General features: G+C 43.0%; 1 protein-coding gene across 4 annotated transcripts in view; it reads left to right on the top strand.

Moving 5' to 3' along the window:
- The window catches only part of SBNO1 (strawberry notch homolog 1), a 95,140-nt gene extending 69,037 nt beyond the window's left edge, over positions 1-26,103 (top strand). For all 4 annotated transcript variants that reach the window (XM_077461916.1, XM_077461914.1, XM_077461913.1 and 1 more), the window contains 4 exons: positions 6,718-6,855; positions 18,036-18,112; positions 19,300-19,493; positions 24,694-26,103. In XM_077461916.1, coding sequence (XP_077318042.1) covers positions 6,718-6,855; positions 18,036-18,112; positions 19,300-19,493; positions 24,694-24,836 — 552 coding nt within the window. In that variant the 3' untranslated portion in view covers positions 24,837-26,103. The remainder of the gene's footprint in view (positions 1-6,717; positions 6,856-18,035; positions 18,113-19,299; positions 19,494-24,693) is intronic.
- The last annotated feature ends 534 nt before the right edge of the window (positions 26,104-26,637 follow it).

The raw sequence follows: 26,637 nt of genomic DNA, 5'->3' as shown, positions 1-26,637 counted from the left end.
TTGGGGGTGAGTTTGGGGAGTACAGTCAGCCCAGGGTTGCTGGACCCAGGAAGAATCCCACCTGCCTATCAACGTGCTGGAACTTCGGGTGATCAGGCGGTGCCTCTCCATATGGTCAGAGGCTGCAGGGGCATCCGGTCAGGATCCAGTTGGACAATGCCAACCATCAAGGAGGAACGAGGAGCTTGGCTGCAGCACTGAAGGTCGTTCACATCCTGCGTTGGGCAGAGCGGAGCATTCTAGCTCTGCCGGCCGTATACATTCCGGGCGTAGAAAACTGGCAAGCAGACTACTTAAGTCGTCAGATGCTGGACCAAGGGGAATAGTTGCTACATGCAGGTGTATTTTGGCTCCTTTACCTTAGGTGGGACGTGCCAGATGTGGATCTCCTGGCTTCTCAACTCAATCGGAAGGTACAGAGGTTTGTGGCCAAAGCAAAGGATCCCAGGGCATTATCAGCTGATTTATGCTTTTCACACCACTCAAACTTCTACCACGTCTGCTGCGCAGAGTAGAGGCCAAGGGGATTCCGGTAATTGATTGCCCCAGATTGTCCTTGGCGTCTGTGGTACGCTGACATAGTACGAATGGTGGCAGATGTTCCTTGGCGATTGCTGATGCGAGAGAACCTTCTGTTGCAAGGTCCAATAATTCATCCTGCTTTACCATCACTGGCTTTAACGCCATGGCTGTTAAAAGCCAGGTTCTAAGGGTCTGGGGTCTGTCAGATTCAGTAATATCCACTATGCTGAGGGAACGGAAGTCATCTATTTTTTCTTTCTTTTTTTTTTTTTTTCTTTTCGTACGTGGAAGGCCTACATCTGTGTGAGGCGATGGGGTGGCGTCCACGCACATACTCCAGGATGTTTTTGCAGCAAGGAGTGGATCAGAAACTTGCCTTCAGCACCATCAAGGGGCAGACAACGGCTTTGGTTGTCTGTTTTTTTTTCAGCAACCCTTGGCGACTCATTCATTGTTGAGTACGTTTGTTCAGGGGGTTTAACATGTGGCCCCTCTGGTTTGACCAATGCTACCTCTGAGGGATTTGAATCTGGTGCTCTGGGTGCTGCAGATACCGCTGTTTGAAAACTTTTGGGAGATCCCCTTATTGACACACTCTCAGAAAGCAGGCTTTCTAGTGGCTATTAAATCTGCCAGGAGGGTTTCTGAGTTGGCGGCCTTGTCATGAAAGTCTCCCTACTTGATCCTCCGTAAGGATAAAGCGGTGCTGCATCTGCAGCTTTTGTTTCTTCCAAAGGTTGTTTCGGCCTTTCATCTAAATGAGGACATTGTGCTTCTGTACTTATGTCCTCCTCCGCCGTCGCACCCTAAAGAGGTGACTTTGCATTCCTTGGACGTGGCCCGGGCTCTGCGGGTGTATCTGTCTGCTATGGCTCCTTGTCAGAGGTCGGACTCGCTGTTTGTATCAGTGGCTGGTCCAAAGAAGGGACTGGCGGTCCCATCGGCTACCATTTCTCTGTGGATCGGATTGTAGTTCAGGCTTATGCCATAAGGGGGCGGGCGCCTCCCTTTGCTTTCACGGCACATTCTACCAGAGCAATTTGTGCCTCTTGGGCTTTGACATTAAGCGTCTGTTTTACCAGGTGTTTAAGGTGGTGACCTGGTCGCCCGTTCACACTTTCAATAAATTTGATAAGGTTGATGTGAGCGCATCTTCGGGATGCATGCTTCGCCGCAAGGTTTTGCAGGCGGCTGTTTAAGGTGGCAACTCCTCCGTTGAGGAGCTCTGGTTATGGGTGGAGTTATTTTGCTGTTCCCACCCCTTGTTTCTTTGACACTGTTTGGGGATGTCCCTAAGGTCAAGATGAAGATGCTTTGTCGATGAACTAAAGATAAAATAGGATTTTTGTACTCACCGTAAAATCCTTTTCTCTGAAGTTCATTGACAGACACAGCACCCACCCCTCCTATTTGTTTATACTGCTTTTGACTAACTGAGCTGCTGGATGCAGTGTGAGGGGTTATAGTACTGTGCAAGTATTGCTGTTTTTAACACGATCTAACCCTAAGATGAAGATGCTGTCCGTCAGTGAACAGAGAAGGATTTTACGGCGAGTACAAAAATCCTATTTTTTTTTTTTTCAAACTTTTTACCTGATAGAGAGATCGCCAAATGCACATACAAAGAATAGGACATTGCATACAAGCTACATTCTTAGTTGCAAATATCAAAATACAATTATCATTCAAGATTTTTACAGATCACTGCTCCAATCACAGGGCGCAGAGATCAGTGTCGCTATTGCTAGGCAGAACAGGGAGATGCTTGTTTACTTTATGGAGTTTCCCGCTGGCACGCCCCCACCGACTATTAAAGGGCAACATACAGGTATGTGATTTTTTTTTGCCTGTACGTGCCCTTCTGCCAAAGTATATCGGGGTGAGGCGGTTGGGAAGCTGTTAAACCCCCCTCATGACCAGACCAATTTTCAGCTTTCAGTGCTCACACTTTGAAGGACAATTACTCAGTCATGTAATACTGTACCCAAACAATTTTTTTGTCCTTTTTTTTTCATACAAATAGAGCTTTCTTTTGGTGGTATTTGATATTTTTTTTTTACTTTTTGTGTGTGCTATAAATGAAAAAAGACCGGAAATTAAAAAAAAAAAAATTCTGTTTTAGTGATAAAATTTTTCAAATTAATCTAATTTCTTGCCACCCTAACAAGCCAGTAAAGTACAAATACCCCCCAAATGACCCTTTTTTTTTTTTTTTTTTTTTTTTTTTTTTTTTTTATTGAAAGTAGACATTCCAAGGTATTTAGTAATTAGTAAGATGCATGGTGAGGTTTTTGATGTAATTTTTTTCCCACAATTCTTTGCAAAATAGTTTTTTTTTTTCTCTCACTTGGCATGTGTAATACCACAAATGACACCCCAAAACCCATTCTGCTGCTCCTCCTGAGTATTACGATACCACATGTGTGGGACTTTTTCAAAGCCTGGCCACATAGAGGCCCAACATGCAGGGAGCACCATCAGGTGTTCTAGGAGCATAAATTATACATCTAACTTGTTGACTACCTATTAGGACAACTAGGACAATGACAGATGGCACTGGTGGGTGGCACTGACCCGTGGCACCGTGGGCACTTTATTCCCCCCCCTCACGCTGCAGCCATTCGCTCTCCCTCCTCCCATGCTGTCTGTGTGAGGAGGGAGAGCCGGCTATGAGATGATCTCACATGTTTACATACGAGATCATCTTCCACTGGACACTGCGATCGATGGAACACGGCCAACACAGAACTTCCCCAATGCGCGCCCGCGGTGGTGCGCATTGAGGAAGTAAACAGGAGGCCGTCCTCCAGTCAATTGGAGTCTGTGCTGTAGCCGTCTTTCGGCTATAGCACGGATGCCTAGTGGTTAAACATCCAATGATAAGATATGTCAGTACAGATAGCATTTTTTTTTTTTTTTTTTTAATTGTGAATACAAATTGCCTTCTATAATTGTAATGTAAATTATCATCAGCCTATGCTATGACATGGTAAATTTAAAAAATAAAGAACACTATGGAGGTGGATACCTCCTAAACTAATTGTGCTGTCATCTCCCCAGACCCCCAAAGAAAGCTCTCCCAACATCTTACAGTATATATTACTCAACTGCAGTGTATAGACATTCCAATTTAGATATCACATGGCGTACTTTCCTTGGAGTTTATCCATCTTCCCCATACTTGTATTATTTTTTTTTTTCTCTTACCACCTCTTGCTTCCTAAGTCTTTTTATACAGCGTGATATTTGCATTAACCAAGCAGATAAGGTAAGATGATCCCTCTTTATCCATTTTAGGACAATTTGGCTTTCTGACATAGTAAAACAGTAGTCTCAAGAACGTTCTTGTATTATTGCTCATTACTTGATCTTCTATAGCACCCAGGAGACCCAAAAGTGGGCTACATATGTTCGGGAGATCAAATGTATCTGCGATAAACTGGGTTACCTGTGACCATAAGGGTCATATCCTATTACACTCCCACACCATGTGCATAAAAGTACCATCTGCCACCAGGCACTTTTGACAAATAGGGTCACCTCTTCTGCCCATCCTACATAATCTGTGTGGGGTCTAATACATTTGATGTAGGTACCTCAGTTGTATCAGTTTGTCCCTGGCAGAGATGACCGTGGGCATATAGGAGGTCAAAACTTCCTCTCAATGAGCTTTCGGTCAATTCTGGAATTATATCAGTCCATCTCATTTTCTCCTCCCTCGGCTGTTCTTTTTTTATTTATTTTTTTCTTTTTTTTGTTTCTCTCCATGAGTAATGAGTAGATATTCATTTAGTGTGGTCAGGCTGTGCGAGCAGTGCTTCCAGTTTAGTGTTTTCTAAAAGTACTGGCCCTGTTCAAAATTGAGCATGAGCTGCATGCCAGTAAATATTTCCTGCTCTAGGGTGACAGTCCTCAATGTATGGTATCTATGAAGGAACAGTGTTGTCACACTAATGCAGGGAGTGCACTGCAGTTAACAAATGTGAACTAGGCAGGTCTGATGGCATCACTTGGGTTAGCACTGCAATGAATTGCTGGCAGAATCAACAGGTCTTTTTTTTTTTTTCTCTCATTAATTGAGGCACACAGAAAGTCACAACTATTGGGTTATACTGTCACCTACAGAAGTATTCAACGGCAAACAAACTACGCCAAGAAAACCCCTTCTATGTCCAGCAGCATGCCTCTGATTTAATTTTTTATAGTGTTTGTTTTACCCTTTTCCCCTTCTCCACATCGCTGCTAAATCTTTCCAGTGCGGTCGTTTTTATTCTTGCTTTTGGAGTACAGCTTCCGACCCTATCAGATTAGGCATTGGAGATAAAGCTTGCAAGTTACTTTGAGGCACATGGTTCTATGTAGGGTGCTATTGAGCTTCTGTTCTGGTAGCTACAGTGTGCTTTACAGGTCCAGAGCCATTCTGATGATTTGGGGACTAATTTACTTGGATCGTTGGGTGGCTTCATTCCTAGTGTATGGTGCTTTTGCCACAGAAAAGGTTAATGCTGTTGACTGAGCACAGACAACATTCTCTGGGTACAGTGTCACATGGCTCGTTGCTCTTTCCTGCCATACAGGGTCAAAGAAGCATCACCCCACTGCTGCTCCTGCTTGTTCCTTACCTGCTACCAGCTGTCTGGATTTCATTAGTACCTATGGAATGTCATGGCAAGGGGGGGAAAACTACTCTGTACCAGATGCACCAAGCTCACATTCTTCTATCCATTCACAAGGCTTCCTGCATTACCAACTTCTGCAGCTTTGAATCGTGATCTCTGCTCTTTGTGTGGTCCCGAGTCCTCTATTGGTTGTCGGGTGTTCCTGGGTCCTTTCCTGTTAACTCAGGACTTTGATGCAATATACCTAGCTAATTCTGACTGATCATAGAGACCAAGTATGCTCCTGTGCTCTGCCTTTCATATTCAATATGTGATTTGCCTGTGACCTATGAGGCATTGGTCTCAGACTGTGTCCACTTTACTGCTCAGCTTAGCGATAGTCTGCAACTCTCCAGGGCTATTACTCCCACGTTAAAGGTGACCATTTCAGATGCTATTGATGCAGTATGCACCAGTCTGAATCTAGAGGAATTGGCCTTTTGCTTCAGCCAGTACTGTTTTTCAGTCGTAGGCATGTATGCATCTAAGGCCGCTAAGATTAATGTTCCTGTTTTTCCAACCATTTCTTTGTGGAAATTAGAAATATCTTGATTAGCTGTTAGCCTTATATCTGAGAATTTTGTGCAGAAGATGACTATTTCCACCGTGGATCCAGCACTACCCTGCCTTAAAACAGAGGTATGCTGTATAAGTATACTCACCTAGGTGGATGCAGCATCAATCCGATGCTGCATATGTCCCCTGCCACCTAATGCACGAGAACAGAGCGACCAAACGCTGCCTATTCAGTTCTCCCCTCATTCAACGGCTCTGCCCCTCCATTCGCTCACTGGAGCAGCTTGCACAATCTCCCAATGGAATGCTGCGAGGCTGCGCCAGCTGCTGGTCCAGGGATCTGGGTGGATCCCAAATGTAAAGTCTGGATTGAGCGAGCAGCTTTGACCACCTGAGTGACCTCAAGCAACAGTGGACTTTAGCACGCTGTCAGCTGAAAACTGGTCACAGAATTCGTTACACCCCTGTGATCCATAGAAGTAGGGCCAAAAAAATTCTGCCTTAAGGTTAATGGGCATTGACCAAAGGGCAGGAACCCCTGCCTAGGCATAACCTCTCATAGCTCAGCTAGTGCCTTTTTAGTCAATGACTGTGCATTCAGATGTGCTTTAAATATGTAAGTGCATAGATCCCATTTTATTGGCCCATCCTTTGCTCAGAGGGGGGCTTTATCCAGATTGGTCACTGCAATCTGATATCCATGCAATGGGAGATAGGAGGAGGAAGGGGGCCACACCTCTGACGTACAAGTCCCGTCCCGTTCCCCCACCCCCCCTTTGGGGGGAAAAAAGTCACGTGGGGGGGGGGGGGGTTGTGGTATGGGCTTGTTGTGGGGCAGAGACATAAGCTGACCTGCTGGATGTAATGACGGCCACCTTGTTTCTCCCATTACAGGGCTGCTTTAATTCCATGTAGGCTGGAATGTGGTGTTGCATATTAACAGATTGAGACTTGGTTATTTTAAGATTTAATTATATTTCCTTTTGCAATTGGATTTAACAAACTGTTTTTCCCTTTTTAGATAAGAAACAACAAGAAAACTGCAATTTTAGTTAAAGAGATCAACCCAAAAAAGAAACTTTTCCTTCTGCACAGACCCAATACTGGAAAGCAGCTGAAACTAGAAACCTTGTCAGACTTGAGAAAGAAATACAAGAAGGTAACCATTTGCTAGAGTGTTTTTGTTTTAGCAAATATTTCAAGACTTTTTCAAATTCGTAAAACATACATGAAAACACATCAATTGAGGAAAAATGTGTGCTGTGACACATTAGAAGTTAGAACATTTTATCTTAAATGTACAGTACAGGTCACAGGGTAGAGTACTTAGATTATAGCAGATCAACCATCAGACAAAGCTTTAGAGAGCATGCCCCTTGGGCCCCTCCTGTATAATCCCTCCCCAACTCTGAGTCCTCATTTTTGTGCTAGTGTTTTTTATTTTTCTTATTTCATATTTCTACGATCAAACCCCCCCTGTCTCCTAATGCCAGCATAGCAGTATATCCTGGATGGGCACAATTTTGGGAGTCATACCCAAACCCCACACTGGGGACAGCCTGTAGTGTTGCTTTGGGCACTGGGTCTGGCATAAACTCTCTCCTTGGCACTTGGTGCAACCTGGTGTTATGCAGGTTTATGACTGTAGTCCTTTTGCTATAGAAGAGGTAGCCTTTAGGGGTACGCCCACTGTAATGAGCGAAGTCTGGGCTTTCATGGACGGATAAGACTGGGTCATCCTGTATCTGACTGTTACTGTAAAAACCGAGCTGTTAGGGTTGTTTTCACGTTGCAGTGAAAATTTTTCAAACTTGGCATTAAAATTCAACCACTCAAAGCTTGTCTCGGGTGAATGACCGGGTGTATGGCATCACTGATCGCATGATTTACTGCCCCTTCTGCCTAGAGCCCCTTATAAGCTACTCAGGGACTTCTTCCGGCCTTTCGCCATAAGGCTTAATTTACAGGATAGTTTAACCTGGGCAACATACTCTTTACAGACATAGTTGCCCTATACTGTGCACTTTATATCGTGAGTACTCCTCTTGGAGAATGCCCTCACTTGTAGCTATGGTTTAGTCCAGGTGAAAGGGGTTCGATGTTAAATCCTAGGCAAACATTCTCTGTTGAAAGCCTGTGCAACACTCAACCTTAATGTGATGTTACTTCCCTTGCACTGGAGCAAGCACCAGCTCTAACACTTGTCTAAGCATCTGATTCTAACTTTTTGACCAAAGCGGAATTCTCTGCATCTGTCATTTCTGTCATACATTAAATCAGAACAAAGCATATCCCTCTAGAGCAGTGGTTCTCAACTCCTGTGCTCAGGACCGACTAACTGGCCAAGTTTGCAAGATAACATCACAGGTGATCAAATTTGCTGCTCAGTGATTGCCGTCAGAAAAAGCCTTTTCCAGGAAGAATATCACATTTGGAAATACTTTTTTGCTTGGTGAAAACAGGCACTTTAATCAGATTACTCTGTACCTTGCATTCAGGCTTTCTTAAAAACAGATCTTGACCAGAAATTGGCCTTAAATACCCTTAAAGATCAGGTTTTTCAGCTTCTATTTATCCTTTTTTAACCACTTACCGACCGTCTCCTTTACATATACATCGGCACTTTGAAGAGGGATATCTCCGTAACGGCAGCAGCTGCTGCCACAACCAAGATATCCATCTTTACAGGAGGCGGTCGTGTGTACGATAATGGTGGTCTCTGTGGTGGGTTTGCCACGAGATCACTGTTGGCGGCGGAGGAGGTGCCATCCCCTCTCCCATTCCCTCCGCTGCTTACCGGAGCCATCGGTAGCGGTGGAGGTGATCGGGTCCTGCACACTGCTGGGTGTGGAGATGAGTGAGGCTAAGATGGCCCCCACTCGTCTCTATACCATAGGAGGGCGGAAGCGACACCAAAATGTCACTTCCACCCATACCTCTTAAATTAAAAAATTTTCAATGTCATTTTTTTTCAAATGACTTTATTTTTTTTATTGCATATAAGATCTATATTAAATACCCTGTCCCGATGAGCTTGCGCACAGAAGTGAATGCATATGTGTGCGTAGAGCCCGCATATGAAAACGGTAGTCAATGGTACCAGTATGGGCGGGACTGCAAGCCGAGCTGAGCCGAGTACACAGTAGAGTCGGCTCGGTCTTTTTCGACAGCGCTCGCTCCAGAAACAGCAGGGAGGCGGGACTACGAGCGGAGCCGAGCAGACGGCTCGGTCTTTTTCGGCGGCGCTCGCTCGGTCTGTCTCGGCGCCGGGATATTTAAACATGGGCAAGGCTGCAAACAGCGCTGGGTGAGCTGGAAATGACACTGGCAAGCTGCAAATGACACTCTGCAAAGCTGCGAACAGCGGTGGGCAAGCTGCAAATGACACTGATCATTCTGCAATGATGGACAAGGCTGCAGATGCACACTGATAAGGCTGCATTGACGGGCATTTAAATGGAAGTTTTTTTTTTTTTTTTTTTTTTTTTTTTCCCCTTTTAAACTTCCCTCCTAAAACTTTTTTCCTTAAAATGCCCTCCTAAACTTGGGGGTGCGTGTTATACCCCGATGAATACGGTAATTTGAAAAAAGTGACATTGAAAAAATGTTCCTTTTTAAGAGGTATGGGCGGAAGTGACATTTTGATGTCGCTTCCGCCCTCCTATGGTATAGAGACGAGTGGGGGCCATCTTAGCCTCACTCATCTCCATATCCAGCAGCAAGAAGGACCCGACTGCTCCAGTAAGCGGCAGTAGGGGGGTGGCACCTCTCCATCCGCCGATAACGGTGATCTTGCGGCGGAGACCACCGTTATCGCACACAGAACCGCCTCCTGTAAAGAGGGATATTTTGGTTGTGGCAGCAGGTGCTGCCATTACCGAGATATCCCTCTTCAAAGTACCGAGGTATATGTACGAGGCGGTCGTTAACCACTTAAGGACCGCCGCATGTCAATGTACGTCGGCAGAATGGCACCGACAGGCACAAGCACGTACATGTACGTGCTTGCCTTCCAGCGGCTGCGGCGGTCCATTTCGGTTCCTGGCGAATGAGAAGCTTCCCCCGCCTGTGTAGTGTAAACACAGGCAGGGAGGAAGTGATGTCATTCCCTCGGGCGGTCTTTGACCGGACTGCGAGGAGAAAACGGTGCACCAAACACTACACTGACATGTAGGTACACATAGGCACACAAATCGCCCCCCCCCCCCCCCCCCCCCCCGTCACTGATTGGAGTGATCATTTATTTACTTACTGACCACTGCATTTAGTGCCAGTTGTGACAGTTAAAACTGTCAGGCCAGTTAGTGTTAGGTCCAGGGTAGCCCCCTATCACCCCCCCCCCAATCCCCCCCCCCCCCCAAAAAAGGTTTGACCGCCTGATTGGCCCTAGAGTTAACCCCTTTCACCCCCTTTTGCCAGTGTCACTAAGCATTTTTCTGATCGCTGCATTAGTGTCACTGGTGCCGCTAGGTAGCTAGTTATTTTTTTTAGGTTCACCGCCAGGTTTTTATAGCGCTAGGTACCCCCATATACTACCCAATAAAGGTTTTAACCCCCTGATTGCCCCTAGAGTTAACCCTTTCACCAGCGATCACCGTATAATTGCCACTGGCGACGCTGGTTAGCCAGTTAGTTATTTAGGTTCCCCGTCAGTTTTTTATATAGCGTCAGGGACCCCCCCATATACTACCTAATAAAGATTTTAACCCCCTGATTGCCCCTAGTTAACCCTTTCACCAGTGATCACCGTATAAATGTTACGGGTGACTCTGGTTAGTTCGCTTTTTATAGCATCAGGGCACCCACCATTTATTACCCAATAAAGGTTTAACTCCCTGATCACCCAGCGGGTGATATCAATTGGGTTTTAGGGTCAGGGTCTGCGTCGCCCCAGGCAGCGCTAGGTTAGTGCCAGTACCGCTAACACCCACGCGCAAAGCATACACCTCCCGTAGTGGTATAGATTGTGAACAGATCAATATCTGATCGGATCAGATCTATACTAGTGTCCCCAGCAGTTTAGGGTTCCAAAAAAACGCATTGTTAGCAGGATCAGCCCAGATACCTGCTAGCACCTGCGTTTTGCCCCTCTGCCCAGCCCACCCAAGTGCAGTATCGATCTATCACTGTCACTTATAAAACACTAAACACATAACTGCAGCGTTCGCAGTCAGGCCTGATCCCTGCCATCGCTAACCGTTTTTGTAAATTCCAGAAAATGTACTCTAGATTGTAGACGCTATAACTTTTGCGCAAACCAATAAATATACGCTTATTGACTTTTTTTTTTTTTTTTTAGTAAAGACGTGGCTGAATACATTTTGGCCTAAATGTATGACTAAAATTTAGTTCATTCAATTTTTCTTATAACAAAATTAGAATTTTTTTTTTTAAATTTTCAGTCTTTTTTCCTTCTATATCGTAAAAAATAAAAATCGCAGAGGCAATCAAATGCCATCAAAAGAAAGCTCTATTTGTGGGAAGAAAAGGACGCAAATTTCGTTTGGGTACAACATTGCATGACCGCACAATTACCAGTTAAAGCAGTGCAGTGTGAAATTGTAAAAAGACCTCTGGTCCTTAGGCTGACAATTGGTCCGGGGCTGAAGTGGTTAAGACGTTAAAGGCCTCTTGGCTTCACTTTCCCTTGTAAGAATCTCCTATTCAGCCCCCCCCCCCCATGCTTCCTTGGGATTCCAGCTTGATCTTGTGCCCTGCAAAACCACCCTTTGAACCAGGTATATCTCCCTAGAGCAGTGATGGCGAACCTTGGCACCCCAGATGTTTTGGAACTACATTTCCCATGATGCTCAGCTACACTGCAGAGTGCATGAGCATCATGGGAAATGTAGTTCCGAAACATCTGGGGTGCCAAGGTTCGCCATCACTGCCCTAGAGGATCTCTCATGAAAAGTAACCTTTTTTGGTCACTATCACTTCTGCCAGACACGTTTCTGAACTGGTGAACCAGCCGCCCTTTCCTGTAAAGAGCTTTTCTCCAGTCATCCTCCAGGGCAGCATCCGAGAGATGGGCTCCTCCTTCCTGCAACAGGAAATGCTTTAGTCCACCATTATAAATTTGTTAGTCTTACCTGTGTGCCTCAGTTTTTTTGTTTTGTTTTTTTGTTTCCTCCGGACCCACAAAAACTGAGCGTTTTTATTTTATCCAGTCGCTGTGCTTTCTGCAGGGGTCTCCCTGACCAGCATCCCATTCAGCCCAGGGGGCCTTGGGAGGACTATTGGGCCAATACGGTCAGCAGCATAGAAGCTGGAGATGCCAGCAAACTCTAGCCAAATCAGTACCCCATCTACCAGCAAGGTACAGTGGTGTGAAAAAGTGTTTGCCCCCTTCCTCATTTCCTGTTCCTTTGCATGTTTGTCACACTTAAGTGTTTCAGAACATCAAACCAATTTAAACAATAGTCAAGGACAACACAAGTAAACACAAAATGCAATTTGTAAATGAAGGTGTTTATTATTAAAGGTGAAAAAAAAATCCAAACCATCATGGCCCTGTGTGAAAAAGTGATTGCCCCCTAAACCTAATAACTGGTTGGGCCACCCTTAGCAGCAACAACTGCAACCAAGCGTTTGCGATAACGTGCAATGAGGCTTTTACAGCGTCCTGGAGGAATTTTGGCCCACTCATCTTTGCAGAATTGTCCTAATTCAGTTACATTAGAGGGTTTTCGAGCATGAACGGCCTTTTTAAGGTCATACCACAACATCTCAATAGGATTCAGGTCAGGACTTTGGCTAGGCCACTACAAAGTCTTCATTTTGTTTTTCTTCAGCCATTCGGTGGTGGACTTGCTGGTGTGTTTAGGATCATTGTCCTGCTGCAGAACCCAAGTTCGTTTCAGCTTGAGTACACGAACAGATGGTCGGACATTCTCCTTCAGGATCTCTTGGTAGACAGCAGAATTCATAGTTCCTTTTTATCACGGCAAGTCTTCCAGGTCCTGAAGCAGCAAAACAGCCCCAGACCATCACACTACCACCACCATATTTTACTGTTGGTATAATGTTCTTTTTATGAAATGCAGTGTTCCTTCTACGCCAGATATACTTGGACACACACCTTCCAAAGAGTTCCACTTTTGTCTCATCGGTCCACAAAATGTTGTCCCAAAAGTCTTGGGGATCATCAAGATGTGTTGTGGAGAAATTGAGACGAGCTTTGATGTTGTTTTTGCTCAGCAGTGGTTTTCTCCTTGGAACTCTGCCATGCAGGCCATTTTTGCCCAGTCTTTTCCTGATGGTGGAGGCATGAACGCTGACCTTAACTGAGGCAAGTGAGGCCTGCAGTTCCTTGGACGTTGTTGTGGGGTCTTTTGTGACCTCTTGGATTAGTCGTCGCTGCGCTCTTGGGGTAATTTTGGGCGGCCGGCCACTCCTGGGAAGGTTCACCACTATTCCTTGTCTTCTCCATTTGTGGATAATGGCTCTCACTGTGGTTCACTGGATTCCCAAAGCTTTGGAAATGGCTTTATAACCCTTTCCAGACTGATAGATCTCAATTACTTTCTTTCTCAATTGTTCCTGAATTTCTTTGGGTCTCGGCATGATGTGTAGCTTTTAAGGATCTTCTGGTGGACCTTACTGTGTCAAGCAGCTCCTATTTAAGTGATGCCTTGATTGTGAACAGGTGTGGCAATAATCAGGCCTGGGTATGGCTAGAGAAATTGAACTCAGGTGTGGACAACCACAGTTATAGTATGTTTTAACAAGGGGGGCAATCACTTTTTCACACAGGGCCATGATGGTTTGGATTTTTTTTCACCTTTAATAATAAACACCTTCATTTACAAATTGCATTTTGTGTTTACTTGTGTTGTCCTTGAGTATTGTTTAAATTGGTTTGATGTTCCGAAACACTTAAGTGTGTAAAACATGCAAAGGAACAGGAAATTAGGAAGGGGGCAAACACTTTTTCACACAACTGTATGTATCCCCTCGGGTAGCGGGGAAGAGGAAGATCAGGAGGTTGATTCAAGTAACTCTGAGACTCGGTATGGCTCATGCTCAGATTCCAAGGAGGATAACCCGGCATCGGAGGGCACCCCATTTTCATCTGAAGATATGGATAACCTTATAAAGTCTATAGCATACACTCAAAGAGCAAAAAGCCGCATAGTTTTCCCTGCACAACAAAACATACTAAGGGTTGCAGCCCAGAAAACACAATGTTTCCGGAGCGTCAAACTCTTAAACGCATAGTCATGAGAGAGTGGGAGAAGCCAGAAAAGAGGCTCTTCATACCAGTTGCGATCAAAGGCAGGTATCCATTTGCTGAGGAAGACCCCCAAGATGTGAGCAAAATGTCCCAAAGTGGATGCCTCCCTCGCAAGAGTCTCAAACAAATCCGACTTGGCTTTTGATGATGGGAGCATGGGAAGCAGGGGCAGCGTTTTTTGAATCTGGCAATAACTTCCACCTGCAAAGCTAGCTCTGTTAGCTGGCGGTCTCAACTGTTAGGAGACACACCAAGGGAAGAGTTGGTGAGGACCATTTCCTAGTGGATGCCTCTGCAGAAACAGTAAGAATATCTTCAAGGGCCACGGCCTTAGTGAGAAAAGGCCTGTTTGAAAGTCATGGGAGGGGACATCGCCTCGAAGAATAGGCTGTGTTGGATCCCATTCACAGGAAATTTGCTGTTCAGGCCACACCTGGAAACTAAGGCTGCAACTAACGATTATTTTCATAATCAATTAGTTGGGCGATTATTATTTCGATTAATCGGTTAATAACCTTAAAAAAAAGCGTGGTGTATAATTAAGTTAATATGTAAAGTTTAAAAAAAGGCAATTTATTCTTAAATATCTCTCTATGCAGTGGTGAATATAAATAACCAAGTATATGGTTAGGGAGCAAAATATCTAATCCATTCTGAGAATAACAGACAGAAGAGATATACTGTATATATTAGAGGAGAGAGATGCTGTATATACCATTAGAGGAGAGAGATGCTGCATATACCATTAGAAGAGAGAGATATACTATTAAAGGGTCAATCTGGTAAATATCATCAGACTCTTACTTTAACCCCATTTTGTTACTGGCCGATTAATCAAATATGAAAATAGTAATCGATTAATTTCATAATCGATTAGTTGTTGATTAATTGATTAGTTGTTTCAGCTCTACTGGAAACTATCCTGGACCGGACCGCATCGAAGAACAAAGGGTTCCCCTAAACGAAAAGGCAGGGGAAGGCACCCTTTCTTCAGTTCAGGAGATTTAACAAGGAAGCCGCTCAACAGAAGGGCATGGCCACATTAGACTTGCAAGATGCATATTGTACCCATAAAAAAAAGTCAGATACCTAAGGTTCACGATCCAGGGGCCGGCGGCCACCCGGCATCTGCAGTACACATCTTTGCCTTTTCGGCATCTCTTCTGGAACCCAGAATCTTCTCAAAGATTATGACAGAAGCTTTAAAGGGCCTGGGACAGCAAGGCATAGGTGTGGTACCATACCTAGACAATCTGCTGTTCTTGGCAGGTATAGAAAACAACCTCCAAGTATTTCCTTTCCACAAAACCTGGGGTGGATATTAAATACAGAAAAATTGCAGCTGACCCCAAGCCAGGTGTCGTATACTTGGGTTATGTGCTAGACGCCAGAGTAACCAAAACCTTTCCGACGGAAGAAAAGAACGAGGCAGTGCTAGGACTGATTACGTCCTAGATGCCAGCCATCATCTGGGTACTAGTCCATATGAGGCCTCTATAAAATCATTTTGACCCCGTAGGATGGCGATCCCTCATGCTTAGAGATGTCCATTCCGGTCCCTCGTTTGGTCAAACAATCTCTTCAGTGGTGGCTTAATCCACACTGTTGCGGTGAGGGGCTCAGATGGACGCAAGCCAATTCTGTGAGGATCACCACAGATGCCAGTACCCTAGGCTGGGGGGCACACCTGGGGATCTGCGCCCTAAAATATGGTCTTTCCTCCTAAAATATGAGGGAATTAAAAGCTGTAGAGAAATTGTGGAGAGCATTGCAACCAGCTATCCAGGGCAGAGATGTCAGACAAGGCCCCAACAGTGGCATACCTTAACAGGCAAGGGGAGAAAAAAATCCCCTTGTTTGAGCCATGGGCCGAGATCAACATCAGATCAATTTCTGGCATCCACCTGAAGGGGACTATCGACATGCTGGCAGACATTCTATGTCCAAGACCATAAAACAGAGTGGTCTCTAAACCAAGCAGTCTTCTTGTGGATTACGCAAACCTGGGGTGTGCCGAAGGTAGATCTGTTTGCTTCAAAGACTAACCGAAAAGCTGCCAAGGTTCTTCTCACTGGATCCCACAGATGGCAACATCAGAGTGGACACGTTCACTCAAAGCTGGGCACACCAGCTGTGTTATGCATTTCCTTTTGCGCCTATGGGCATAGATCTGTTTGACTCATTGTTGCCCACCTTCTTCATTGCTTGGGGGCATCCTATGGTGTATGAATACTCTACCTTTGTGCTGTACTGTACAATTAGGAGGAGAGGAATATTGACTTGCCTGTAATTTCATATCTTGGAGTACAGTACAGGCCATCTTCTCCTTCCATTCATTAGGTTACTCTCTAATGCTTGCTACAAAATGGAGGACTCGTGGAGCTGACTAGGGTTATGAGGTGTCCAAGGAGTGGTTCCTCCAAAGCTTTGCTAGTGTCCAGTCACCTTGAAGGTACATGTCTATAACCCATGGTGTATGTATATTCTGCCTTTGTACTGTACTTCAACATATGGAATTTACAGAGAAGTCCCATTTTATTTAATTTTTTTCTCTTGATCGTACAGGGTTAAGGCACGACTTGCTCTCCTGACAACTGTAACTGACATGCTGGTTCATTGGCTTCAACACAAGCGGCTATCTTTTTCAGAACTTGATCAGCCTTGAACAAACTATGTATTTTCTGTCAGACCATGTTTCCTCTAATATCTAGCACTATATATGTGATCAGGGCTGCAGTGCTGCATCAATTACTAATTACTTCTGTTATATTTGTGCAGTCATGCTTATGAGAATGGTCCTACAGCCAGAACCTGGAAGTTTCCCTTGTGCATTTGACTTTGAGGCTAACATTTCTGTGTAATGCATTGCAGACCAGCCTGTTTGTTTTTGTCTAATCTTTTGTATTGTTGACCGTATAGAGGTTTTATGGATTATATACGCTTAAAGCTATAGCAGTGACCTCATTTGTAAATTACCTTCATCAAATAATGATCGGTAGAATGTTTTTAGTGAAGCCATGTAGAATAGCCGAAAAAGAGCTGCACTTTTTTTCTTTTTTTCTTCAAACCTTTTGCTGTGGCAAAGGTGTTGTGGTCTTATGTTTTGATGGGGCATGGGGATTGTGATGCTTCAGACAAACTATACATTTTCACATCCAATTCAGTGGTTAATTTTCAATTAAAACTGCATTAGGGCCGGTTCACACTGCGGGCGATGCGAGGCGACACGACTCGCCTCGCCGCAATCTGACAAGTCGCCCCCGTTCTGTACAATGGAACCGTTCTGAGAGGAGCAACTCGAGTCGCTCCGACTCAGAAAAAAGGTTCCTGTACTACTTTCGGGCGACCTCGGGGCGACTTGCATTGACTTCTATACGGAAGTCATCTGCAAGTTGCCGCTGAGGTCGCGGCAGGTCCCGGCGAGGCAAGACGGTGTCGCCTCGCATCGCCTGCAGTGTGAACCGGCCCTAAGTAAAACTGGTGTTATTAGTCTGTCCTTGTTTTATATACAGACTGCCTTAACACCTTCAACTATTTGGATGTGTCTGGTACATCAAGTCTGAACAGGTTAAACAAGCTCATGGCTGCAGTAGCTTTTGGAAGAATTTACAGTTTTGCTCAGCCAGTAAGTGGCTTTTATTATGCAAGTTATCTGGGTGACTAGATCCACCCGATCACTTTTCTGTGACTCCGCAGCCCTTACCCAATCAACAATGCTACTCTGTAAGCTAGAGCACTGGTAATTGCAGCACTTTGACTCTTCAAGGTGTTTTATTCACATGCTATTTTGACTCTTGATGCAGCACTAGAAAAGGAAAATCTGCTTATTTTGTTGCGGTTTACACAGTCTGACTGCATTAGAGTAATGCAGAGAGTTCAGCTGTGCTTTAACATTTTAGTGGGGCATGGCGTAGAAAGTATTAGAGAATTTCAATTTTAGACACTAGATAGTCCACGTAATATTTGTTTGGTTACATGGGATTTTATTATGCAACACATTATATTGCTTAGGAGATAAAGTATTGTGATTGTTTTTTATTTTTTTTTTTTTTTCCCTCTATAATTTTATGTAGGTAGTGAAGTTAATCGTTTTTCCTTTCCAGGTACCCTCTGATGATGCTTATGCTCACTGGAAAGAACAGTATACGTCTTCTGCTGATATATGTACACATGCTTATTGGTGAGTATCCTCTATATTCTACAGCAGTGTAAAAAATGCATATCTACACCAATATAGTATAGCTGTCACTTGGGAATGTTTTTGTCCATTTGGGAAGGTCGAGGAATTTAAAAAAGCTGGGGTATGTGAAAAAAAAACTGAAATTGTAGATAATCTCCTGATGAAGCGATCCCTTGATCAGGAAACATATAGAGGGTTATATGTCCTGTGTGGACCTTAAACTGACTCTACTCTTGAAGTCTACAACTATTCATTTACTGTATCGACAGTTCTTTGCTTTTATATATTGATTTTTGATATCCTGTCTAGTGTTTGTTTTTTGTTTTTTTATATGTAAAATGAAACAATTTTTTATTTTTTTATTTTATAACGTGTATTTTGCCTACTGGTACTGAGATGGTCCATTTCTTCCATGAGTGGACAACAGCTTTTGGAACTGTCTCTCCACTTTTTCCTTAATATAATATTAGGATGATGGTACCCATTTTTATTTTCCCGTGATCGGTTTACAATTTTGAGGCCAAACCCCTTGATATTTGCCATTTTATTTAGCTCTGGAGATTTTCTTTTTTGTTTCTTGTAACCTATTATGGTATGCTTTAATCCATTTGAGGAGAAGGAGGGGCTGTCAAATTTTTTTAAAATAATTATGATGCTAGTTTTGAGGATATTACTGAATAGTCTGCTCCGGTAATAGTGATCTGAACTGGGAGACCTTCCTTTTTCTTATACTTGGATGGATAGTAAATTATATATATATATAATTATATATTATATAATTTTCTAAATTTCACCCTCTGATCCTCTACTGGGGGGGGGGGGGAGGGGAGAGGGGAGAGACACAAACACCAGTGGCTTTTTGACTTGCCCCTAGTTTGCAGTATTCCTCAATTACTTGCTTGAAAAAAGGGTTTTATGGTAAAGTCAACTCGCTGAACCTGCCATCACCCACCTAAAATGGGGAAAAAAAATAAATGCTTAAACATTACCTTTTCCAGTCTTAATGTATATTTTCATTTTTTTTGTCTTTCTTTTTTTGTTTGGCATATGTTAAAACTGAAGTTGTCATAATGTGATTACAAGCTCTGCCTTAACTGCCTGGCTCAAACCACAACCATCTAATGTCTGGGGTACTTTACATGTATAAACATATTTTAAGTAGATAATACTTGTGATATTCTCTCTAGGAGAGGCAACTGTAAGAAAGCAAGCCTAGGACTGGTGTGTGAGATTGGTCTGCGCTGCCGGACGTATTATGTTCTCTGTGGATCTGTCTTAAGTGTATGGACTAAAGTGGAAGGAGTTCTTGCCTCAGTGAGTGGCACCAATGTAAAAATGCAAATCGTAAGGTTACGAACTGAAGATGGACAAAGAATTGTTGGTAAGTTGAGCTTGATGGGGTCAAATGTGTACAAATCTTCCCCTTTTTTTTTTTTTTTTTTTTTTTTTTTTTTTTTTTTTTTTTTTTTTTTTAGTGCTCATATCAATGTAGTCTAAATCTGGCCAAAGTGTGCGGTTTATAAAAACCCTACAATTACCAGGTAGATATATTATGATATATTATGATATAGAGATGTAGAAGGAAAAAAAGTTCTGCATGTTTTAAACTCAGATGTGCCATTACCACAAAGTTGTTTGTTTGTGATTTACTCTTTCCTATATTTAAAACTACCTTTTACACAACAGGTTTTTTTTTTTTTTTTTTTTTTTTTTTTTTTTTAGAATTTGGTAATTAAGATTTACATCTCCACTGTATTTTTCACTGTTTGTTCTTTGATAACTAAATAAAGGCATGCAAGGATGGGTCTGTTCAGGTGAGGTTGGTTACTAATTCCGGACAGGGAAACTGGAGGTGGTTAAGCAATTTCCTGGCCAGTGATTCTGTAAATATCAGCCATGTGGACAACGTGGGAAGATGTTCTGCAGACCTTATCAAAGGAAAAAGTCATACTGACTAGGCAGAATGTACTAGCCTGAAAAATCTGTCCTCTATGTACCCTTTTGGAAGGTTGTCCCTCCACTTGAATTTTAACCTTCTTTTTTTTTTTTTTTTGGCTTCATGGTATCTTGCAGCCTAAAGCCCCATACACACTATCAGATTGTCTGCTGATTTTTTGTCATCAGATTTACCATGTAGTAGAAGGGCCTGCCTGATTGCATACACATTGAAACTCCTAATGTTTGACCTCATATTACATGGTTTTGGTAATTCTGAAGGAAAGTCGGCAGAAAATCTGATAGTGTGTATGGGGCTTTAGAATCCTAAGTTGGATACCCTCCACTTTTTGTGTTTCCTGCTGTGCCAACGCTGGTCTTGTTTAATTGCTTTTTTTTATTTTAGATGTTCCTTAAAGCGGCGTTCCACTGCTTTTTGAGTTTATTAAAACTCAGCAGCTGCAAAAAGTTTAGCTGCAGACTTTTAATAAACAGCCGCTCACCTGTCCCACAGTCCAGTGATGCGGCCGCCCGAAGCCTCCATTCTCTTCCCCCCTCCTCTTCACAGCGCCAACATTGAGTGTGGGCACCCGGCTGTGACATTTACATCTTCGCTGCGCTCCGTCAATGGCCAGGCAATGTTCTGTGACCTGTCACGTGCCCCAGAACACTGCAGGGAGGGGTCATCTAGGAGGCAGTGAGACAAGAAGTCCAACTCCAAACCAGGTACCCAGCCAATCACCACCACCCTCTGACCGCTCTGTGTAGTGAGATGGGGCGCATGTTTTAATGAGCTACATATCACACATGAAGTAGGAAAGAAGGTTTTCTAAATGGGAGTGCATTAACTTGGGCCCAGGCAAGAGGCACAGCGCTGGTAAAAACTAAGTCACATGGTTATAGGGAACTATACTTGTGTTTTTTTCACACTTTACATAATATTGGTAGTTTTATAGGGTGGGGTAGTCCTCTTTAATTGTTAATATGGCATTACAAGTCACCTAAAGGTTAATTTACGTCGCCTTACTTGGATAGCAAAGTACAAGCAGTTAAAATGATATAAGACATCCAATTAGGTTTGATCTAAAAGCTTTCCAAATCCATCTCCTTTTTATTTAAGGTTTTTTTCTGAGGTCTACACGATATATTTTTTTTTTTTTAGGAGATAGGGCTGTGTTGGAAAAGGAATAAGAGGGGAGATCAAGGGAGCGGTATTGTTGATGTATGGATCATAGATTTGTTTAATGTTAAAGTGCTTCCATTAAAATTTGTGTTTTAATATTTCCACAGTGGAGCTAAAGGGTACTTTGAAGGCATTTACCTCTTCCCTTGCTTGGGCTATACAGCCTCGGACAGGAACAGTGATATCTGGGTCATGGTTGCAGTTATGATCCAGGTATCATTTTCTTCAGCCAGTGATTCCCCATCACTTTTTACAGGTGCCACCTTAACCAGACTCTGCCATCCATGCTACCAGGGAAGCCCGTTATCTATGCTACCTGTCAAATAGAAGGCCCTAGACAGTGAAAGGAATGATCGTTGTTCAGCACCTCTGTGACATGAGGATTTAATCAAGTCTGGGTTCGGTTTGTTTACTTTTTGTTTTGATCAGCTGCTTTGGCGTACAGAGGAGAGAGCTAGGGTGTCTGTAAATGGTGTCAACATTTTTCAAATTAAATTTACAGTGCCCCTGTGGTCGCGCACTGTGAAATGATTCTATCACCAGCCACCTGTGTAACTCTAAACTGGTAACCTGTAAAGGATTTTAAAACCTCACCTATGGATAATTTAATGTACCATAGTTTGTAGTAGGGTTATACCGATACCGAGCATTTGTGCGAGTACTTGCAAAAATGCTCCCGATGCCAGATCCGATACCTGGGAGAGATGAATAAAGCGACTCGGCGCAACCAGAAGTCAGCGGACGGAACAACGGAAGTGACGCTCCGTGTTGGTGTCAGTGGTTGGACATCACGACGCCCATTGTGGTACACCCTGCACTCGGCCGCAGTAAGTCAGCAGCGGACATATTGTTACACCCAGTCCAGCAAGGTGGCTGCAGCTGCTTTTATGCGGCCGAGTGCAAGGAGTATCAAGACGTGCCGTCGCAGGCCGCCTTTGCTCATGGCATTTCAGTGCCTGCCCATCAGTGCCCATAAATGCCACCTATTAATACCCATAAGTGCCACTTGTCAGTGCCATCTATCAGTGCCAGCCATTAATCAGTGCTACCGAATTCTATAAGTGCTCATCAGTTCTGCATATCAGTGCCACCTAATCCGTATTGCGCTTTAAAATCTGTCATATGACACAATCTGTATCGGTACCTGTACTTGGTCTTAAAGTGGTATCGGGACAACCCTAGTTTGTAGCCCTTCCATGGGCATGTGCATTTTTAAGGCACAACATGATGGTTATCTATTTAGTCAGCATAACCGTTTCTTAGATTTTACTCAAACATTGGGTATTCTATTGATATTGTGTTTGTATGCACTAAAATTAATGAACGTTTTTCCTAAAAATTTGTATTAAACTGAAGTGCAAATCTCGTGCAACATAGAAAAAACATTTTAACCACTTTATTCTCCAGTGCCTCATTTAACCACTTTATTCAGAATTTTACATGGGTATGAGAAAAATGTCTGAACTGGCCCGGACTGGAGGTGGTTAAGAAATGCTTGAAATGTGTCGGAAGCATTGAAAATGATTTGTAAAAGCTTGTGCACGCTTGGCCTATGTGTGTGAAGGTGCATGTGGAGTTAGTAAAATTCATACATTCCCAGAAATGCAGAACACTGAGTGGTTCTATTTGTGCCAGGCCATCTCCAACAGACCCCAGAATCCAGAGATTTGCACCAATTCTACCCCAACAACATGCTGGGGCAGTTATTTGGTTAGGCTTTTGTCCGTCCCACTTAAGATGCCACTAGATAACAAATGATTAGAGTGCAAAATGAAGACTTGCAGTGGCAGCTCTTCCCCTAAACCATATCTGTACAACCTTTCACTTTAACTTTGTGCCTATCAATAGATACAGGGACACTTGTTCTCCGCTTTTTGTCACTAAATATAATTGCACCTTTTCCAATGTCTGTCTCTTGCAAAAATGTAACTTTTGACTATGTGCTGTTAACCTTTGCAGAATATATTGCAAACTATATGGTGATAATTTGAGAGAACATGGCTTATTCTCCTATTTCTAGTGCATCCTTTGGCACTATTCTATCAGAAGGTGTGGGGGTGTACAGCTTCCTCCCTTGACTTTGCTGGTTACTGCAAACTACTGTGTTCCTTTTGCTTGGCAGTGATAACTGGCTCTGGCAGAGGCCAGAGAAGAGATGAAACAGCAGAAGATAAATTGTATTCAATTCTGCACCATCTTTGATTGCAGGATTTACTTGCAATCTATTGCTTTCTCTGCAGTGTCGGTTGTGTGCATTGCATCATGTTGGAGAATTGATGGTCAATGAAGAGGCATGACATAAAAGTGCTAAATATTTATTTAAGTGTAATATGAACTCCTTAAAGCGGAGTTCCACACATTTTTTAGTTTATCAAAAGTCAGCAGCTACAAAAAGTGTAGCTGCTGACTTTTAATAAACAGACACTCCCCTGTCCCCACAGTCCAGTGATGCGGCCACCCAGAGCATCACTCCTCTCCCCCTCTCTGCCGTCATAGCCACTGTGGGCACCCGGGCGGTGACAGCTTTCGGCTTCACGGCCGGGCACGCACTGTCCATGCGCGAGTCGCGCTGCGCTCTGCTAGTGGCCAGGCAATCTTCTGGGACCTGTTGCATGTCCCAGAAGATTCCAGAGAAGGGAGGGGCCGCCTAGGGGGAGAGGAGGAATCGTCTAGGCAGCCAAGAGCTCTCTCTCTCTCTCTCTCTCTCTCTCTCTCTCTCTCTCTCTCTCTCTCTCTCTCTCTCTCTCTCTCTCTCTCTCTCTCTCTCTCTCTCTCTCTCTCTCTCTCTCTCTCTCTCTCTCTCTCTCTCTCTCTCTCTCTCTCTCTCTCTCTCTCTCTCTCTCTCTCTCTCTCTCTCTCTCTCTCTCTCTCTCTCTCTCTCTCTCTCTCCCCCCCCCCCCCCCCCCCCCCCAAAAGTTGCCGGGGGGGGGGTGAGGAGTGCTTAAAGTGGAAGTTCCACTTTTGGGTGGAACTCCGCTTTAAGTGTTTAAGGTGCTGCAAAACGGTATGTTTCCTTTAGCTCAACTTAGCGCTAGGTGAGAAGTGCAAACTTTGAATGTTTAGTTACTGGACCACATGTTTATGATGAAACAAAAAAAAAAAAACGCTGTCACACATGGCAAAGAATCATGTTATAGGTCTCGTTCCTTCCCTCTCACTGGATAATGAAAGAGGCTATGTGTTATACTGAGGCAGATTTAGGAGGAGGATTCACACAATTCAACTAAAGCATGTTTGTTGTGTTTTTTCCAGTCCAATGTCCTCACAGGTGAAATAAAGAAGTGTTCTTCTCAAATGTAATTCATTTCTACTCTGTGAAATGTGGGATTCATATTCTCTGCATGGCTCTTACATATGACCATTTATTAAATAACTTCCACTGATAAGATCAGACTTTTTATAGGTGTGTTTGTATATTAATCTTTTTTTTTTTTTTTTTTTTTTTTTTTTTTTCCCCCGACAGGTTTAATCATCCCAGCAAATTGTGTCTCACCACTAGTAACATTGCTGTCAACTTCAGACCAATCTCAGCAGATTGCAGTACAGCAGAAGCAGATGTGGCAACAGCTTCATCCTCAGAGTATCAGTAATTTCAGCACGCTGTAGGAAATCTGCCCAGTAGAGACTCTGACATAATACAGAGGAACTGGAAATGCTGACAGTGCACACAAATCAGGGCCAGATTCCAAAGAAATTAAGTCTACTTGTGCATAGGCAGACACTCTGTTTTGTTGGACACCTGGACTTTCTAAGTCTTTGTGGCAATCTGCAAGTTCCTTTTAAAGTGGCACATACATCTGTTTTTTGGTTTTCTTTTCTTTGCTGCTTCCCATCTGTATTCTTAGTCAATAAGTGTTTTATTTTTTATTTTGGTCCTCTTTATGGAACTGACTTTTTCTTGAATGCTGTACCTCATTGCTTTCTGTTCAGTTATTTCCTATACAGTGCTCAGGGTCTTGGTAATCATTTTACAAAGGGGAGGTTTCCCTTCACGCATGTACATTAGCGGTATGATTCATATACCAATATATGTATATATAAGGTTTTCTTCACTCGTGCAAGAAGGATGCATGCTTTCATAAATGCACTGTATTTAAAAAGGGTATATTTGTGTTCTTCCCCATATTGGTTAATGCAGCGCATGTCTCCAAAAGCATGACTAGACAGACTTGGAAAGTTCAAGTCTACAGGAAACGATCAGTTCCTCAGCTCCAGTTATATAATTTTATTTTTTACATAGTATTTTAAATATTTAAGTTGAGTTTTTTTTTTTTTTTTTTTTGTGTAAGATCTTTCAACACATTTGCTCTTAAAATTTGTGACCTGTAATATTTTAAGTGTAAAAATGACTTTCTAATGTGCTGCAGAAAAGGGCTTGTGCCTTTTTTTTTTTTTTTTTTTTTTTTTTTTTTTTTCCCCTCCCCCCCCCAGTCATGACAAAGGGGAACAATACGATTCCAGATTTTTCATTGCTTGTAATTTAATAGACATTTGACTAGTAAACAAAGGCACATCTTGAGTTGTACAATGTTCTGTAGTTCACTCAAGGCTCCCTGCTGTGTGTGGTTTTTGCCTTCTCTGTAACTTGAATACGATTTACTATGTTGTAAGACATTGTAGAGTTTCTTGAGCTGTTTAAAATGTTAATGTACAAATGTGAATAGCTATCTATAATATGGGTAAGGTTTTTTTCCTTTCACCTCCAATAGTACTTGTTTATAAGGATGTGAAAAGGACAATGTCAATTCTTGCTTGCACAGGTTGCACTATTGAACGTTTTCAGACTGTATAAACCTGTTTAGGGAAAAAAAAATAACCCTACAAGGTGTTGAAACCTTGGAAGGGACAAATAAAACTCATTGTACTAACATGATCTAAATTTGTTATTTGAGTCTCACTTGTTATATGATGACATTTAATTTCTACCCCATTTACAGTGAATACACTGAAATTTATACAAGTATTAAATGGTCTAGGACCACCCACAGTACTTTTACTGTGGACAGGCGGCACAGCCAGATTCAGCAGCAATAAAAATACAGTACATGGTAAGAGACTGCGCTGGAAAAAAAAAACAACTTAAATCTAACAAAAGATGCAACACAACGTGAGAGATATATACACGCGCGCAAATGGGAAAAACAAAAATAGCTGCGCTCTAAAACAAAACTTGGTGATACAGATATAATTAAATACTCTGTAAATAAATGTTCTGTAAATAAGAACTTATGAATAGAACACCAGTAAATCTAGTGAATGATCAATGATAGGAATAAATAAAAATAGAAAAAGGTGAAAGTCAAATTTTAATCAACAAGTTTCCAATAAAAAACATCTTTATCAGATTGGTACAGATAGCCACTTCCAAAACCTTGTGACTTTTCTTGCAAAACAAATAAATTGTGAC

This window comes from Lithobates pipiens, unplaced genomic scaffold (genome assembly GCF_037356315.1).
Source record: "Lithobates pipiens isolate NorthernLeopardFrog02 unplaced genomic scaffold, aLitPip1_a1.2 Scaffold_3, whole genome shotgun sequence".
Classification (NCBI taxonomy): Eukaryota; Metazoa; Chordata; class Amphibia; order Anura; family Ranidae; genus Lithobates; species Lithobates pipiens.
This window is presented reverse-complemented; position numbering and strand designations above follow the sequence as displayed.